Raw genomic sequence first — 19,915 nt, forward strand, 5'->3', positions numbered from 1 at the left:
TCTTGGGGCCAGGCCTCCCACAGTGCCGTCCTCTCGAAGGCAAGGAGATAGGCCTCTATATTGTCATATGTAGTCATCTTCTGTAAATAGTTGCTTACCCGCAGCGGCCGGATCCCCTGGGGCCCGTGCGTCAGCATGGTCAGGGCTTTTAACTGGTTCACTACTTCAGTCAGGGTGGCTCGATCTTGGGTGGCGTGGTTCATCAGTAATTGGTTCGTCTCCTGTTGGACACGTACTGACTCTTGCTGGGCAGCCATCTGCACCCTGGTAGCCTCTTGTTGGGCCACAGTGGCCTGTACCAATGCCTTCACTACATCCTCCATTTGTGTGTGTGTGATTTACCCTGCCCTGAGATGGCTTGCCACAGAGCCTTATTCACTCACCACATCCCACTTCTGACACCAAGTGTGGCAAAATACCTTGTTCGCCTCAGTAGGCTCAGTCCCTTTTAGCCTTGGAGACTCAAGTTTGGAGCAAGGCAAATCCTTATAGGTGGCACAGGGTCCTGCTACTCATCTCCTCAGTCAGTCCCTTGTGCTTGTTTTCCTTCCCTTCTGGGGAGTGAGTGCAGCCTCCCTACTGGGAAGGTCTGGTTTCTTGCTGCAAACAGCCTACTGGCAGCTTCCCTGCTCCTCTCACTCCCTCACTCTGCCCCTCTGACCACTCAGGGGAGGGTTTAAAAAGGTCCCAAGTAGTTGGAGTCAGCTGAACCTAATTGGTTCCCTAGCAACCTGTTTTCCAGCTGAACCTTATTGCCCAGTGGTTCTCTCTCCACAGTGGATAGGGAGGTGCCTTTTAATCCCCTGGGACTAATTACTACCCCCCTTTTGTAGCTGTTTTTCCTGGGTTTACCACAATAGCTTCTATGCAGCACAGATAAATACAATGACCATTATCACCATGTGTTTACACACATGTCATGATACAATGGGGCACACTCAGAAATGGAGGGCAAGAAACTGTGTGTGTGGTAAAGTCACAACTGTAAAATCACATAGTGCTCAAGTAGGCTGTGGAACTCCCAGCCACAAGATATCAATGGGGCCAAGAACTCAGAGAGATTCAAAGAGGAATGGGATGTTCATATGGCTAAGCAGAAAATTAAATTACAATAATGGGGGTTTTTAAAAGAATCTGTAAGGGCTTTAAACCTTCTTTATTTATACCAAAAATATGTCTCTAACTAGTAGGTGTCAGGGGGAAACATTCCCTGAGAGCAGTTTATCTCATAGTTGCCTAATGCAGAGCTTCTTGGGTTGTCCTCTACAGCATCTGGAACTGACCACTGGATATTGAGCTATACGGACTACAGGTCTGATCCAATCTGGCAATGCCTATCTTCCTATCAGTGATGAAGAACCAAGACAATATTTTTGCTAATCTTCCTTCAGCTCGTGGGATTCTCTAGCCTTCCCCTGAGATCAGAAACATGTCTAGTTAAATATTATCTAGTCTCCTGTTCTTTTTCTTTTCAGGAAAGAAAGCTCAAAACGCCTCGGACCAGCCCAGTACATTATGTCAGCTCTCAATGACACCAAATTCAACTCTGCAGTCTTCCTTCTCACAGGGATACCTGGGCAGGAAGACATCTATCTCTGGATCTCTATCCCTTTCTGTTTCATGTATGTTATTTCGATATTAGGAAATTCAGTCATTCTGTTCATTATAAAAACAGATCCAAGCCTCCATGAGCCCATGTACATTTTCCTTTCCATGTTGGCTGTCACAGACCTTGGTTTATCGTTATCCACCATGCCAACGATACTGGGCATATACTTGTTTAACTCTAGGGAGATTAGCCTGGATTCCTGTTTTGCCCAGGTGTTCTTCATCCACTCACTTTCATTAACTGAATCCTCCATGCTGTTGCTGATGGCCTTTGACCGTTTTGTTGCAATCTGTAACCCACTGAGATACGCTTCCATCTTAACTCCACCAAGAATAGCCAAACTGGGACTGGTGTTTGTGCTAAGAGGGGTGGTCCTAGTATTCCCAGTCCCCTTTCTCCTCAAACGGTTCCGATATTGTCGAGCCAATATCCTCTCCCATTCCTACTGCCTGCACCAGGAGGTTATGAAGATGGCTTGTTCAGACATCACAGTCAACAGCATCTATGGATTGTCTGTTAAGCTCTTAACAGTTGGGTTGGATTTGTTCCTCATCTTTCTCTCTTATGTGATGATCATCAAAACAGTGCTGAGCGTCGCGTCCCCCATGGAGAGCCTCAGGGCCCTGAACACCTGCATGTCCCACCTCTGCGCCGTCTTGCTCTTCTTCACACCAGAAATTGGCTTGTCTGTGATACACAGATTTGGGAACAACTCTTCTCACTTGCTTCAGATTCTCCTGGGCTATGTCTACCTGCTTCTCCCACCCCTGATGAACCCAATTGTGTACAGTGTGAAAAGCAAACACCTTCGTGCGAGGATAATCAGGGTATTCGTCAAATAAAGAGACAGTTCATTACCTGGATCCTGTGCTGCTGATATGGGCATGAAATATACAGGCCACCTATTCCATCCTGGACACTTACATCTGAGAGGACATGAGCTACTGATCTCCACTCTGTAGAGAGTGGTTCAGGTGGCGTCTAAGACCTGGAGCAATGGATGATGGGCTGTCCCCAAACACTGTTGAGGGAGGGCAATGCACTGGTGGAAGCAAACCAAGGCAGGCAGCAGCATTTAAAAATTGAATGAGTTCGTGGAGAGGCAGGGGACAGGTGAGATGTTGGCTAATAAAAAGCCACATTGGTGGCTGCTCCAATCTCACTATTCTTGTTGATACAGTCAATAAAGAGAAGGGACTTGGATGTTGTTTCCTAATACCCCCAGTCTGTAGCTGTACCGTCTCTAGTTAAAAAACAAGTGCCCTGCAAAAAGGTGCAGGGCTGTCTTGCAGTCACAGTCCTGGCCCTTCCTGAGAGCTCTGGGTGCTGCATGACCCATGGGTGCTGCACCAGCGATGGACAGGGGTTATTCAAGGGGCATGGAACACATCCTTCCCCCACGCCCTCAGCCAGGTGCATGTGACTGAGTCATGTCAGAGACATGATTAATGTCAGAGCCCCAGGAGAAGCCATTCACACAGTGCCCCCAGCTCACCTGTTGACGGCTCTGCACACCACACACCTGCTGAGCCCACTCCCCACCAAAGCAGGGCAGAGCTGGCTGTGTGAGTGAGGGCCTGACACAGGAGACCTGGCAAGATACTCAGGCCTAGATTCCCTCCTCCTCCCCTCAGTTTGTGTTGCCCCAGCAATGCAAAGGGGTGGAAGTGGATCTCAACTCCCCAACAAAGATGCAGCTAGCTCCTATCCCCGTCCAGCATAGTCATCGTAGGGTGACCACCTCTCAAAAGGCAAAAGCAGGACACGTGCAGGAGACCCATCCCCTCTATGACCTGCCTCTTGTTGTCCTCCTTGAGATCCCATCCCTTGCTCCTCCTCATTACCCAAGGCTCCATCCCCTGTCCAGGCTACAAGCCAGAGGTAGGCCATAATAAAAGCTGCCTGAAAGAAGACCCCACCCTGTCTCCTCACCCCCCAGGATGTTCAAACCAGGGAAACTGGTGAGTCCAGGGCTCTGCACAGTGGCTCCCTGGGCAGCTCTTACCAAAATCAAGCTCAGGTCTGATCAGAGGGGTGGGTCTTCAGGGGAAGAGGAAGAGCAGGGGGCGAGGCTTAGGGGAAAAGATTGGGCAGAGGGCAGGGCCTCAGGGGAAAAGGAGAAGCAGGGAATACAGCAAGCCTAAACCAATGCAGCCCCCTGCAAGGAGGTCGCTGAGGGCGGGGGCTCATGAGTAAAGGAGGGAGATGGGGCCAGAAGGTAGGAGAGTCTGTGCTTTACAGAAGACTGAATAAATGAAACTCCACAAAGGGGGCTCTTGTTTTAAGTGTCCCAGGCTGAGAGTAAGTCATTGCAAGGACCTTAGTGCAGGGGTGGGCAAACTTTTTTGCCTGAGGGCCACAATGGGGTTCTGAAAATGTATGGCGGGCCCGGTAGGGAAGACTGTGCCTCCCCAAACAGCCTGGCCCCCGTTACCTGTCCGCCCCTCCAACTTCCCACCCTCTGACCGCCCCCCTCAGAACCTCCAGGCCATTCAACACCCCCTGCTCCTTGTCCCCTGACTGCCCCCTCACAGGACCCCCCACAACTAACCACCCCCCTGGGACCCCACCCCCTATCCAACCCCCCCGCTCCCTGTCCCCTAACTGCCCTGATCCCTGGCCACACCCACACCCACTGACAGACCCCCCAGGACTTCCACGCCTATCCAACCACCCCCTTCTCCCTGTCCTCTGACTGCCCCCCCCCAGAACCTCCACCCCATCCAATTGCCCCCTGCTCCTTGTCCCCTGACTGCCCCTTATCCAACCCCCCCCCGCCACTCCCTTACCATGCTGCTCAGAGCACCAGGACTGGCAGCCGTGCCGCCCGGCCAGAGCCAGACACACCTCCATGCTGCCTGGCAGGAGCTCGCACCCCTACCGCCCAGAGTGCTGGCAGTGCAGCGAGCTGAGGCTGTGGGGGAGGGGGGGGCAGCAGGGAAGGGGCCGGGGGTGAGCCTCCATGGCCAGGAGCTCAAGGGCTGTGGGCCATAGTTTGCCCACCTCTGCCTTAGAGGGAAGGGCAGGGTGCCTGAAGGTCTACCTCAGGCCACTAGGGGACACTCTGGGATGGCCCCCATCTTCAGGGACTTGTCCAGTGTGTGCTGTGCTCTTGGGAGCCGTTACCAATGGACGGAAGTCAGCTCAGGCCCCAGGCTGCTCTAAACTCTACTGAGGGAGGGGGAAAATCAAATCAGGCCATGGAATCAAACCTCTGTGACTGGCTCCCGGCCATCCCCGCTCTCTGCAGCAGAGAGTCCAGCCGGGCCTGTCACCACTCAGATGACTGGAAGGCTGGTCCTGTGTTCTGGGAATGGCTCTGTGACTCAATAAAGCTAGGTTTGATTCCCTTACATGTGTGACCGTGGGCCACTGGCTGTCTCTGAGCCTCTGCACTGGTCAATAATAGTCCTGCCCTGCCTCACTGTGATGGCAGAAGGATAAATACATTCAAGGATGTTCTGATACCCTAACGTCAGAGCTATGTCAGAGTCTCACAGAGCAATGCTCCTGACATTTGCATATAAAGGCCTCTTACCACAGCCTCCTGTGACAGCTGGATTCTGGGAAGCCTCGTCAGTCCAGCACCTTGGTGTCCATGGGACATGTCAGGGAGCTCAGGGGTGACAGTGAGGGGTAAGTAGTGGATTTCTGAGAAGAATGTTGGAGTATCACAGGGTCACAGGGCGTTTCAGCAGAGCCACTGGTCTGTTTTTTGCCAGTCATTGAGGCTGAATGAGTCTAACTGCCAAATAATGGAGCAAAGACCACAGGGGCCTCATCTTAGACTGTCTGGCTGGGAGAAAGGTCTCAGGACAAAGGTCAGCTCCACACATTGACCCTGTAACCATACCTCAGGGCATGGCTGAACACTATCGTGACTGAGCCCAGGCTCACACAGGTTTCAGCAAAGGCTGCTTCCACAAGAAAGGGGCAAACAGAGGGGAAGATGCTCTCAGAGACACAGGGAAACTAGGCTGGGTCCCAAGAGTTCCTTGGCTTCCCAAAAGAATGTAAGTTGGGCCAGTTCTGTTTCTCTATCTCCTGAGCAAAACCTGTCTAACTTAGTTTAAGTGATACGTGACATGGATGAGTGTAGACGTGTGACAACTGCTTGTTATTTTATAACCATTTTCTCTAATGCTTTGTGCTGTTTGCTAGTAAACCTCTTTGTTTTAAGAAGGCTGGGGGTGACTGTGTAGCTCTGGTCACAAGCACCCAAAGGGAAGAGACTGAGGTGTCCAGTCAGTGCTGCTTGGTGATAAGCTTTTATCATAGATGGAATGTTGTTCCCAGTTCGAATACTGGGAGAATTGTGAGATTCTCCCCAGGACAGAAAGGACCTGGTTTAGAGGATAAAGAAACCATATATCCCAGTTTTACTGTGACAATCCTGATTCTTCTTGGCCAGCCTCTATCCTTGTTGAGTGCCTGTCAGCATTCAGAGGAGCAACTTGTTCAAGCTGCATCCAAGACAATTGTCATAAATATAAAGGGAAGGGTAACCACCTTTCTGTATACCGTGCTATAAAATCCCTCCTGGCCAGAGGAAAAATCCTTTCATCTGTAAAGGGTTAAGAAGCTAAGGTAACCCCGCTGGCACCTGACCCAAAATGGCCAATGAGGGGACAAGATTCTTTCAAATCTGGAGGGGGTGGGGACAAAGGGGTTGGGCTGTCTGTGTGATGCTTTTGCTGGGAACAGATCAGGAATGCAGCCTTACAACTCCTGTAAAGTCAGTAAGTAATCTAGCTAGAAAATGCATTAGGTTTTTTTTGTTTGTTTGTTTAATGGTTTGTAAAATAAGCTGTGCTGGAGGAAATGTGAATTCCTGTTTTTGTGTCTTTTTGTAACTTAAGGTTTTGCTTAAAGGGATTCTCTATGTTTTGAATCATAGACTCATAGACTATATTAAGGTCAGAAGGGACCATTATGATCATCTAGTCTGACCTCCTGCACAATGCAGGCCACAGAATCTCACCCACCCACTCTTGCAATAAACCTCTCACCTATGTCTGAGCTATTGAAGTCCTCAGATTATGGTTTAAAGACTTCAAGGAGCAGAGAATCCTCCAGCAAATGACCCGTGCCCTATACTACAGAGGAAGGTGAAAAACCCCCAGGGCCTCTGCCAATCTGCCCTAGAGGAAAATTCCTTCCCAACCCCAAATATGGTGATCAGCTGAACTCTGAGCATGTGGGCAAGATTCACCAGCCAGAGACCCAGGAAAGAATTCTCTGTAGTAATTCAGATCCCACCCCATCTAACATCCCATCACAGGCCATTGGGTCTATTTACCATGAATAGTTAAAGATCAATTAATTGCCAAAATCATTGTTATCCAATCATACCTTCTCCTCCATAAACTTATCAAGTTTAATCTTGAAGCCACATAGGTCTTTTACCCAACTGCTTCCCTTGGAAGGCTATTCCAGAACTTCACTCCTCTGATGGTTAGAAACCTTCATGTAATTTCAAGTCTAAACTTCCCGATGGCCAGTTTTTATCCATTTTTTTCTTGTGTCCACATTGGTACTGAGTTTAAATAATTCCTCTCCCTCTCCAGTATTTATCCCTCTGATATATTCATAGAGAGCAATCATATCTTCCCTCAACCTTCTTTTGGTTAGGCTACATAAGCCAAGCTCCTTCAGTCTCCTTTCATAAGACAGGTTTTCCATTCCTCAGATCATCCTAGTTGCCCTTCTCTGTACCTGTTCCAGTTTGAATTCATCCTTCTTAAATATGGGAAATCAGAACTGCACACAGTATTCTAGATGAGGTCTCACCAGTGCCTTGTACAATGGTGCTAAGACCTCCTTATCTCTACTGGAAATACCTCGCCTGATGCATCCCAAGGCCTGATTACCCTGTAAAGTATTTACCATCCTGATTTTTCAGAGGTGATTCTTTTACCTTTTCTTTAAATAAAATTATTCTGTTAAGAACCTGATTAATTTTTCATCGTTCTTAAGATCCAAGGGTTTGGGTCTGTGTTCACCTGTACCAATTGGTGAGGATTCTTATCAAGCCTTCCCCAGGAAAGGGGGTTGGGGATTGGGGGCGGGTATTTTGGGGGAAGACGTCTCCAAGTGGGCTCTTTCCCTGTTCTTTGTTTAACACGCTTGGTGGCAGCAGCACAAAGTTCAAGGACAAGGCAAAGTTTGTACCTTGGGGAAGTTTTTAACCTAAGCTGGTAAGAATAAGCTTAAGGGGTCTTTCATGGAGGTCCCCACATGTGTACCCAAGAGTTCAGAGTGGGGAAGGAACCTTGAAAACAATGATTCATAGAGTGAGAGAATTTAAGGTCAGAAGAAGCCATGTCACCACGTAAATCAGTATATGTATTTGTGTGCCTGGGAGAATGGGGGCATAAAATCTTATAGACACAAAGAAGGGAGGGAGTATGATCAAGTAAATTAGAGAACAACTGATCTATTCTGAAGTCCCGTATAGCACAACCTGCAGAATTTCACCAATTTATCCCCGTATTGAGCTCAATGACGTGTGCTCTATTAATTCATGACATGTGTTCCTCTAAAGCATATCTTCCAGGAAGGCGCCAAGTCTTGGTCTGGAGATAGCAGGAGAATCCAGCACTTCCCTTGGTGGTTGCTTGACTGGTTAGTCACCCTCACTGCTAAAAATGTGTGCCTCATTTCCAAATTTAATTTGTCTGTCTTCAGTTTCCAGCCATTGTTTCTTGTTATAAATTACCCTGCTGGATTAAGGAGCCCATTAGTATCTGGTATTTCATCCCTCTGAAAGTGCTTGTACACTATCATCAAGCCACCTTTCAGTCTTCCCTACTTCTACTAACTACACCCCTGTTTATACAGCCAAGGGTAAGTTGGAAACAAAGGAGGAGGAGAAACACTTGATTATATTAGTCAGTCCCAGGATGACTGTGAGCCACCGATCTGATGCGGCTGTCAACAAGGCAGATGAGATCCTAGAATGTGTCAGTGAGACAGGGAATTTTTAATATCCTTATATCAGGTACTGGTGAGACCTTTACTGAAAAACTGTTAAATTCTCATCACTCATTCAAGAATGATGAATTCAGATTGGAACAGCTATGGAGAAGGGCTCCTCAGATTGTTAGGGCAATGGAAAGAGCTTGGCTCATTTAGCCTAACACAATGCAGGCTGAGTGGGGATTGGATTTCATTATAAATACATTGGGGGGGGCGGTAAACTTGTGGAACTCCTTGCCAGGGGATGTTGTAAAGGCCAAAACTCTAAGAGGGTTAAAAAAGGAACTAGATAAATTCATGAAAGATAGGTTTATCAATGGCTATGAGCCAGGGTGGGCAGGGATGGTGTACCTAGCCTCTGTTTGCCATAATCTGGGAATGGTTGACAGGTGATTATCACCTGTTTTGTTCGTTCCCTCTGGGTTACCTAGCATTGGCCACTCTTGGAAGACACTCCTGGAAGATACTGGCCTAAATGGACCATTGGCCTGACCCAGTATGACCATTTGTATATTCTTTTTTTCTCACTATAAGAGTTAGAAAGAGAAGCCCCATGATCTGGGGTGTCCCAAAGGCTCTGAGTGCTAGTAGCTTGGACCAGACCGCAGGGGCTGATCACTCAATAATTGCCTTGTTCTGTTAGTTCCCTCTGCAGTATCTGCTCAGGCCACTCTCAGAAGACAGGACACTGGGTTAGATGGACTGGGACGGGGGGTCTGACCCAATATGGCTGTTCTTATGTCCTTAAATTGTTCACTGATGGATGTGATCCTGCAGCATGAGGACAGAGGCTCCTGGGCTGAGCTAGAGCTGGGCTGACCCAACCTGAAATGTTTCCTTTTAATTCACTTTTTAGGGGTGAGTTGTCAAAGAAAATGGATATTTTTTCTCTGAAAGCTCAGGTGCATGAGCTGTCCAGCTGCAGCTGCCTGGATCCCCAACAAAAACTGGAGGCTTTTCATTTGACTCTCCCTCGTAACATAGATGAAGGTTGCACTGACAGAGTCTATGGCTGCACTCTAGGTATGAAACCTTTCGACCAGTCTATGGCTGGGGTATATTGCCCATCAACTCTCTGTGCACCCCCTCAACCCTGTGCAATGCCACACAAGCAGATTCAGTGAGTGGTGGCTATTGTGACAGACCCTGGTAGCTCATCTCTGATGAACCTATGCTACCAGGGAGCTGGGGAGCTTTCAGGAGCATTTGTGGAGGCCCAGAGATTGTGGGTGTGTGGGCCTCGCTCAAGGTGGATCACTGAGATCTGTGTATACCTTTGGGGACACCCTGGATCCTGGGGCCCTGTGTTATGCCTCAGGGAGAAAGGAATGGACCACCCCTCCTGGAACAATCCGAGGGAAATTTCCATGTAGGGCACTTGGTAGAATCTCCCTACCCTGGCCTGCACCCTGGGTTTGTAATGCAGGACAGGAGGCTGCTGGGGAAAAAAAAAAACTGGTCCTATATCATTATTATTATTGTTATTATATTATTTTATTACAGTGAGATCACATTTGTGACAGAATCATCGTTGCCATTTACCTGCCTCCGAGGTAGCCATGTGACTAATCAGAATGATACAAACAGTGACAACAAGACCTGATTCCAGGAATAGAGCCTGTAGCAGGGCTTGGGCTGCAGTTCAGTTGGGCAGCATCACCACACATCCCCTGTGATTTGGCCTTCTGCAGTTTGCCATTGGCTGTGACGGGGGTTAAACCTGGTGCACACTAAGCCAAGCAGCTGAGCTTCCCTGATGGCCAAGTGGCCCCCACGGGAATGTGCGAACATGCTTCATAAAGACGGTTGCCTCCCTATCTGAACAGATACAGCCTGCTGCATGTGCAACCTCTCCAATGACTCCTTTTCCTTTTGGCTGAAGACCTCTAGCGTCATCAGCTCCTCTTCCAGCAGTATCAGAGATTCAGAACAAAATTGGTGGGAGACATTGTTGAGATAGTCCCTCACATCACTGGGGATTTAATTTGGCCTGACATTAAATTATAGTGATTCTAATGTTTCATGTGGTGTTGGCTGTTGTGTTCCTAGTACTGATATACTGGATTCAAAGGAAGATTGATTGGTTGAAAAGCCAGCAGTTTTACAGATTATGGGTACTCCCCAAAATTAGTATATGATGCCTGGTCTTCAACGAAGCAAGGTCAGGGATGAAACGGTAGAGTGGCAGCAAGAACATTCTTGCTTGGTCTTAGCTGAGAGCCTTAAGCCTAATGATGGACCTTCAGAAGTAACTCACTAAACTTGTTATATACAGATAAAGGCCTTAATATTAAAGATATGTGGACTTTAAGGAGGGGAATGTAGCCTTGGATTTGAGGAGTGTGTAGACCCCAGAACATGATCAAGCCAATTGTAACCACATTATATGCATTCAGCCACCATAAATTAATGAAATAGAACACTACATAGCTAAGGGTCAATTTGGAGACAGGTTTTCAGAAGCAAGGTCATATCTAGCTAGCAGTTTCTGCTAATCAGAATGGGAGGAGGGGACAGGCAATTAAACAAATGAGACTGAAAACCTTGGTGGCTAGAAAACCTTGAATCTAGCTGCATCTGATATTAAAGGTTTATTGAAAGTTAGAAAAGTGATGCTCCAGTAGAGGTCATTGTGACGTATGCATTTTGCAGAAGTTAGATATAAAAGATTAGCTACTATAGTGTACTTTGGAGCAGTCCTCTGGAGCTATCCTGCGGGAGATGTTTTTCCTGACATGTTTACTCCTTGGCAGGGAGGTGTTTGGCCAGCGCTGCCCCATCATAGATTACTCAATACTGTCTCAGAATATTGGTAAATATTTGGGATGTTTATATGCTTAAATCTAGTCAACTGAAGTGTTAGACAAGAGCACGCCTACTTGCATTTAATCCTTGATCTGACTGAACTGCTGAGTTCCTATTGATTTATTCCTAACTCCACCTGGAATAAAATTGTTAAATTGCCCCTGTTGGGAGTTCTGAAAACTATGGTGTCAGGGTTCCTTCCCCACTCAGAACTCTAGGGTACAGATGTGGGGAACTGCATGAAAGACCCCCTAAGCTTATTCTTACCATCTTAAGTTTAAAACTTCCCCAAGGTACAAACTTTGCCTTGTCCTTGAACAGTATGCTGCCACCACCAAGTGTTTTAAACAAAGAACAGGAAAAGGGACCACTTGGAGACGTCTTCCCCCAAAATACCCGCCCCCAAGCCTGACACCCCCTTTCCTGGGGGAGGCTTGATAAGAATCCTCACCAATTGGTACAGGTGAACACAGACCCAAACCCTTGGATCTTAAGAACGATGAAAAATTAATCAGGTTCTTAACAGAATAATTTTATTTAAAGAAAAGGTAAAAGAATCACCTCTGTAAAATCAGGATGGAAAACACTTTACAGGGTAATCAGATTCAAAACACAGAGGATCCCCCCTGGGCAAAACCTTAAAGTTACAAAAAAAAAAAACAAGAATAAACCTCCCTTTTAGCACAGGGGAAATTCACATAAAACAAAAGATAAACTAATCCGCCTTACCTGGCTTACCTATACTGTTTGCAGTATTAGAGACTTGGATTAGGATGGGTTGGAGAAGATGGATTTCTGTCTGGCCTCTCTCGGTCCCAAGAGAAACCAACACGTAAACAAAAAGCACAAAATAAAAGCCTTCATTCCCCCAAGATTTGAAAGTATCTTGTCCCCTAATTGGTCCTTTGGGTCAGGTGCCAGTCAGGTTAGCTGAGCTTCTTAACCCTTCACAGGTAACAGGAAGTTGCCTCTGGCCAGGAGGGATTTTATAGCACTGTATACAGAGAGGTGGTTACCCTTCCCTTTATATTTATGACATATGGTAACATTGTAGGAACTATTTCAGGGCAGGTCTCTGGCCTGTGCTATGCAGCTGGTCAGACTAGGTGATCACAATGGTCTCTTCTAGCCTTGAGATCTGCCAAGAGGTTTTAGTAGTACTACCCTACTGTACAGGGTATTGTACTAAAAAAATATGTTATACATTGTGAGGTTCTCGGATGCTGCAATAATTGGGGCCACAGCTAAGTGCCTTAGAGAGATTTCAGCTCTGTACAGCTCATAAGGATAGTTTTGGGCAGTGGACGGAGAACCTGAATTCCTCAACACCCCTTGCTGATGAGGCCTGTCATTAGCAAGTGCATTTAATGAGAGAGTTCTGGACTCCTCCTGCAGCTTGGCAGTAAGAGGGGGAATCAGGACATCAGAGAGCGAAGGATTTTGAGAGTGTAGCCTGGCTGAATAGAGCCCTGCTGCATTGCCCCTTGGTCTGATCCTGACACCACCCTCACCCTGAGCAATGAGATCTGCTTTAGCACTGGAGACTGACCTCACACCCTTCATCCAAATTTCCAACATCACCAAGTTTGGGGACAGCTAGATCTGGGGGAGAGGGTTGTTTGGTTCCAGTAGAGAGCTAGCTTGCTTGCTTCCTGGGTGAGTGCATGTCTCATGTCTGAACATGAGGAGGAGACACTCTGAACTGTTGCTCAGAAACCAGTGAATCTGCGAGACAGTCACCGTTATGTCCGGCTGCCTGTGGCGTAACCCTGTTACTTACAGCCGGGGTCTCTGTAGCCTAGTGCAGAGGGAACCAGCGTATCTGCCACAGATTAACTCTGTGACCAGAAATGTTCCCTAACCAACCCCTAGTGTCTTCGTTTGTGGGTGCTCCGCTTGAGATACGGCCAACAGCGCCACTTCCTGGGATTTTACTGGGAGTCTCGCACTATTTCCTGTCTTTCTTAAAGCCCCAACTTCTGGGATCAAGACATTGCACAGGAATCTCAGCTTTCGGTTTTCTTAAAAAAAAAAAAAGTGAGTTGCAGAAAAAAAAACCCTAGAAAACCTGAAGCAGGTGTACCTCAAAGGCTCAAACACCAAAGGCACATGCAAATGACCCCCACTTTAGTATATTTTTAAATCTTATTATTTTTAAAGCAATCACCTGATTTTTTAGAGGTGTGGCTCATACTTGTTAAATGTGGGTTGTGTAACTAGTTCAAAAGACCTGAAAAACAATTAGAAAATGACACAAAAACTAAGAGCAAATATTATTAAGTACAGCGGAAGTGGTCAGCCTGCCAAATAATGAGTGGGGCCCTTGGAAGATTGAAGAATTAAAGGCGCACTCAAGGAAGATTAAGCTGTTGCAGGGAGGATAAATGGACTCTTTGCATCAGTCTTCACTGCAGGGGATGTGAGAGAGATTCCTGCACCTGAACCAACCTTTTTAGGTGACAAATCTGAGGAACTGTCCCCAACTGAAGTGTCAGTAGAGGTGGTTTTGGAACAAATAGACAAAATAAACAGTAACAAGTAGCGCTGTTGATCAATCACAGCTAACTTACATGATTAATAAAAAGATTAATCACAATTTAAAAAATTAATTGTGATTAATCACACTGTTAAACAATAGAATTCCAATAGAAATGTATTAAATATTTTGGATTTTTTTCTACATTTTCAGATATATTGATTTCTATTGTAACACAGAAAACCAAGTATGCAGTGCTCACTTTATATTATTCTTTTTTATGACAAATATTTGCACAGTAAAAATGATAAAAATAGTGTTTTTCAATTCACTTCACACAAGTACTGTAATGTAATCTAAAACTTTAGATCCTACAACTTCGCTCAGTTCTACTTCTTGTTCAGCCAATCACTAAAACAAACAAGTTTGTTTACATTTACGGGAGATACTGCTGTCTGCTTCTTATTTACAATGTCACCTGAAAGTGAGAACAAGTGTTCCCATGCCACTGTTGTAGCCATCATTGCAGGGTATTTACATGGCAGGTATGCTAAACATTAATATGCCCCTTCATGCTTCAGCCACCATGCCAGAGGACATGCTTCCATACTAATGATGCTCTTTAAAAAAAAAAGCATTAATTAAATTTGTGACTGAACTCCTTGGGGGAGAATTCTATGTCTCCTATTCTGTTTTACCCACATCCTGCCATATATTTCATCTTATAGCAGTCTTGGGTGATGATCCAGCACATGTTTGTTTTAAGAACACTTTCATAGCAGATTTGACAAAGCGCAAAGACGATACCAATGTGAGATTTCTAAGGATAGCTACAGCACTCAACCCACAGTTTAAGAATCGGAAGTGCCTTCCAAAATCTGAGAGGGATGAGGTGTGGAGCATGCTTTCAGAACTCTTAAAAGAGCAACATTCCAATGTGGAAACTACAGAACCCGAGCCACCAAAACAAAGAAATCAACCTTCTGCTGGTGGCATCTGACTCAGATGATGAACATGCATCAGTCTGCTCTTCTTTGGATCTTTATCGAGCAGAATCTGTCATCAGCATGGACTCATGTCCTCTGGAACGATGCTCGCAGCATGAAGGGACATGTGAATTTTATCATATCTGGCAAGTAAATATCAAATGGCTACAACAGTGCCATGTGAACACCTGTTCTTATTTTCAGGGGATGTAAACAAGAAGCCAGCAGCAAATTCCTGCAAATTGTAACCATACTTGTTTGTCTTAACGATTGGCTGAAGTAGGACTAAGTGGACTTTTCGGCTCTAAAGTTTAATATTGTTTTATTATTGAATGCAGTTATTTTGTACATAATTTTACATTAGTAAGTTCAACTTTCATGATAAAGAGATTGCACTACAGTAATTGAAAATACCTTTTCTTTTCTTTTTTTTACAATGCAAATATTTGTAATCAAAAATATAGGGAGCACTGTACACTTTTTATTCTTTGTTATAACAGAAATCACTATTTGAAAATGTAGAAAACATCCAAAAATATTTAAATAAATGGTATTCTATTATTTTTAACAGCATGATTAATCATGAGATTAATCTCAATTAATGTTTTAATTGTGTGATTAATCACAATTCATTTTTAATTGCTTGACAGACCTAGTAATAAGTCATGAGGCCCAGATGGGATTCACCCAAGTGTTCTGAAGCAATTCAAATATCAAATTACAGAATAACTAACTGTGGTAAGTTACCTATCACTTAAATCATCCTCTGTACCAGATGACTGGCAGTTGTGATGCTGATTTTGAAGCCTATTAGCTAAATTCAGTACCATACAAATTGGTTGAAAATTGAGTAAAGAACAGAATTATCAGTTACATAGATGAACACATTTTATTGGGGAAGAATCATCACAGTTTTTCAAAGGGAAATCATGCCTCACCCATCTATTACAATTATCTTGAGTGGGTCAACAAACATGTGGACAAGAGTGATCCAGTGGACGTAGTGTACTAGGACTTTCAGAAAGTCTTAAAGAAGGTCCCTCACCAAAGCCTCTTAAGAAAAGTAAGCAGTCATGGGAGAAGGAGGAAGGTCCTCTCATGGATCAGTAACTGGTTAAAAGAGAGGAAACAAAAGATAGCAATAAAGGATGAGTTTTCAGAAGAGAGAGAGGTAAAGAATGGTGTCCTCCTGGAGTCTGTACTGTTCATCATATTGATATGTGATCTGGAAAAAAAAAGGTAATTAGTGAGGTGGCAAAATTTGCAGACAACACAAAAGTATAGTATGAGATCTTGAAAGGCATTGTGGATAGCTCTCTGAAAACATCCATTCAGTGTGCCGCAGCAATCAAAAGAAGCTAACAGAATGTTAGAAACATTAGGAAAGAGATAGATAATAAGACAGAAAATAGCATGCCTGTATATAAATCCATGGTATGCACACACCTTGAATACTGTGTGTGCAGTTCTGGTCACCCCATCTCATATAAGAGATATTAGAACAGGAAAAAGTACAGAGAAGAGTGACAAAAATGTTCAGGGCTATGGAATAGCTTCCATATGAAGAGTGATTGAAAAATCCCAGACTTTTTAGCTTGGCAAAGAGCTGACTAGAGGGGGTATAACAGGATGCTCACCATGCCCCACTGGTTCAGCCTCCTTGTCCCGCTTCCCAATGACTCAGGACCACTGCAAGCTGGTGCTATATCTGTGCTCTTTATTCATGTATCTGGTTCCCACCCCCAAACTCCCACTATTTACAGACGATTTTTAGGTCTGGCTTTAGTGGAAACAGAGTAATAGGTTCCTAGCTCCTTCTGCGCTTACTCTCCCCTCCTGGTCTCTACCCCCCAGACTCACTTCCTCCCAAGCTTTTATACCCTGTTAACAAAGCTGGCAGGTGTTGCCAGTTTCCAGGTCAGTCCTCACTAGTTGCCCAGCCCCAACCTATTTCCCCTGATTAGGACTGGAGTGGTAGGAGCTGATTGCAACTTTCCCTACAGTGTCCTATGTAACAAAGCTGCCTCTGGGACAATGCTGAGAGTATGAATTCAGGACAAATTGTTTAGAGCAGGGCAGTTATAGCCCAAGGCTGGGGTTTCTCTACTTCCAAGGCACACCAAACCTGCAAGACAGAGAGGACTTCAGTTTTACTCCACTGGCTAACCAGAAAGAAAAGGAGTACTTGTGGCACCTTAGAGACTAACCAATTTATTTGAGCATGAGCTTTTGTGAGCTACAGCTCACTTCATCGGATGCATACCGTGGAAACTGCAGCAGACTTTATATATACACAGAGAATATGAAACAATACCTCCTCCCACCCCACTGTCCTGCTGGTAATAGCTTATCTAAAGTGATCATCAGGTTAGGCCATTTCCAGCACAAATCCAGGTTTTCTCACCCTCCACCCCCCCACACAAATTCACTCTCCTGCTGGTGATAGCCCATCCAAAGTGACAACTCTTTACACAATGTGCATGATAATCAAGTTAGGCCATTTCCTGCACAAATCCAGGTTCTCTCACTCCCTCACCCCCCTCCAAAAACCCACCCCCAGCTACAAGGGGCCACAGCAATGGTTCCCTCAACCCACCTAGCAATATTGTTAACCTATCCAACTATACTCTTAGCCCAGCAGAAGCAGCTGTTCTATCTCGGGGCCTCTCCTTCTGCCCCTCCACCCCCACGAACATGATACAGTTCTGTGGTGACCTAGAATCCTATTTTCGACATCTCCGACTCAAGGAATATTTCCAAAATACCTCTGAATAACATACTAATCCACAGAGGTCTCCCTACCAACACTACAGAAAGAAGGATTCTAGGTGGACTCCTCCTGAAGGTCGAAACAGCAGACTGGACTTCTACATAGAGTGCTTCCGCCGACGTGCACGGGCTGAAATTGTGGAAAAGCAGCATCACTTGCCCCATAACCTCAGCCATGCGGAACGCAATGCCATCCACAGCCTCAGAAACAACTCTGACATCATAATCAAAAAGGCTGACAAAGGAGGTGCTGTTGTCATCATGAATAGGTCGGAATATGAACAAGAGGCTGCTTGGCAGCTCTCCAACACGAGTTTCTACAAGCCATTACCCTATGATCCCACTGAGAGTTACCAAAAGCAACTACAGCATTTGCTCAAGAAACTTTCTGAAAAAGCACAAGATCAAATCCGCACAGACACACCCCTGGATCCCCGACCTGGGATATTCTATCTACTACCCAAGATCCATAAACCTGGAAATCCTGGGCGCCCCATCATTTCAGGCATTGGCACCCTGACAGCAGGATTGTCTGGCTATGTAGACTCCCTCCTCAGGCCCTACGCTACCAGCACTCCCAGCTACCTTCGAGACACCACTGAGTTCCTGAGGAAACTTCAATCCATCGGTGATCTTCCAGAAAACACCATCCTGGCCACTATGGATGTAGAAGCCCTTTACACCAACATTCCACACAAAGATGGACTACAAGCCGTCAGGAACACTATCCCCGATAATGTCACGGCTAACCTGGTGGCTGAACTTTGTGACTTTGTCCTTACCCATAACTATTTCACATTTGGGGACAATGTATACCTTCAGATCAGCGGCACTGCTATGGGTACCCGCATGGCCCCACAGTATGCCAACATTTTTATGGCTGATTTAGAACAACGCTTCCTCAGCTCTCGTCCCCTAAAGCCCCTACTCTACTTGCGCTATATTGATGACATCTTCATCATCTGGACCCATGGAAAAGAAGCCCTTGAGGAATTCCACCATGATTTCAACAATTTCCATCCCACCACCAACCTCAGCCTGGTCCAGTCCACACAAGAGATCCACTTCCTGGACACTACAGTGCTAATAAACAATGGTCACATAAACACCACCCTATACCGGAAACCTACTGACCGCTATTCCTACCTGCATGCCTCCAGCTTTCACCCTGACCACACCACACGATCCATCGTCTACAGCCAAGCTCTGCGATACAACCGCATTTGCTCCAACCCCTCAGACAGAGACAAACACCTACAAGATCTCTGTCAAGCTTTCTTACAACTACAATACCGACCTGCAGAAGTAAAGAAACAGATTGATAGAGCCAGAAGAGTTCCCAGAAGTCACCTACTACAGGACAGGCCTAACAAAGAAAATAACAGAACGCCACTAGCCGTCACCTTCAGCCCCCAACTAAAACCCCTCCAACGCATTATTAAGGATCTACAACCTATCCTAAAGGATGACCCAACACTCTCACAAATCTTGGGAGACAGGCCAGTCCTTGCCTACAGACAGCCCCGCAACCTGAAGCAAATACTCACCAACAACCACATACCACACAACAGAACCACTAACCTAGGAACTTATCCTTGCAACAAAGCCCGTTGCCAATTGTGCCCACATATCTATTCAGGGGACACCATCACAGGGCCTAATAACATCAGCCACAGTATCAGAGGCTTGTTCACCTGCACATCCACCAATGTGATATATGCCATCATGTGCCAGCAATGCCCCTCTGCCATGTACATTGGGCAAACTGGACAGTCTCTACGTAAAAGAATAAATGGACACAAATCAGATGTCAAGAATTATAACATTCATAAACCAGTCGGAGAACACTTCAATCTCTCTGGTCACGCAATCACAGACATGAAGGTCGCTATCTTAAAACAAAAAAACTTCAAATCCAGACTCCAGCGAGAAACTGCTGAATTGGAATTCATTTGCAAATTGGATACTATTAATTTAGGCTTAAATAGAGACTGGGAGTGGCTAAGTCATTATGCAAGGTAGCCTATTTCCTCTTGTTTTTTTCCTAACCCCCCCCCCCAGATGTTCTGGTTTAACTTGGATTTAAACTTGGAGAGTGGTCAGTTTGGATGAGCTATTACCAGCAGGAGAGTGAGTTTGTGTGTGTATGGGGGTGGGTTTTTGGAGGGGGGTGAGGGAGTGAGAGAACCTGGATTTGTGCAGGAAATGGCCTAACTTGATTATCATGCACATTGTGTAAAGAGTTGTCACTTTGGATGGGCTATCACCAGCAGGAGAGTGAATTTGTGTGGG

The 19,915-nt window shown here is 45.7% G+C and overlaps 1 protein-coding gene across 1 annotated transcript; it reads left to right on the top strand.

Annotated features, from left to right (window-relative positions):
- The first annotated feature begins 1,515 nt into the window (after positions 1 to 1,515).
- On the top strand, positions 1,516 to 2,451 carry LOC144278277 (olfactory receptor 51G2-like). The gene has a single exon (XM_077839526.1). The coding sequence runs from the start codon at positions 1,516 to 1,518 to the stop codon at positions 2,449 to 2,451; it is 936 nt and encodes a 311-aa protein (XP_077695652.1).
- The last annotated feature ends 17,464 nt before the right edge of the window (positions 2,452 to 19,915 follow it).

The sequence above is a fragment of the Eretmochelys imbricata genome, chromosome 1, assembly GCF_965152235.1.
Source record: "Eretmochelys imbricata isolate rEreImb1 chromosome 1, rEreImb1.hap1, whole genome shotgun sequence".
In the NCBI taxonomy this organism is placed as follows: domain Eukaryota; kingdom Metazoa; phylum Chordata; order Testudines; family Cheloniidae; genus Eretmochelys; species Eretmochelys imbricata.

Coding starts and splice junctions, on each gene's coding strand:
- LOC144278277 (XM_077839526.1), top strand. CDS start 1,516: ATGTCAGCTCTCAATGACACCAAATTCAACTCTGCAGTCTTCCTTCTC.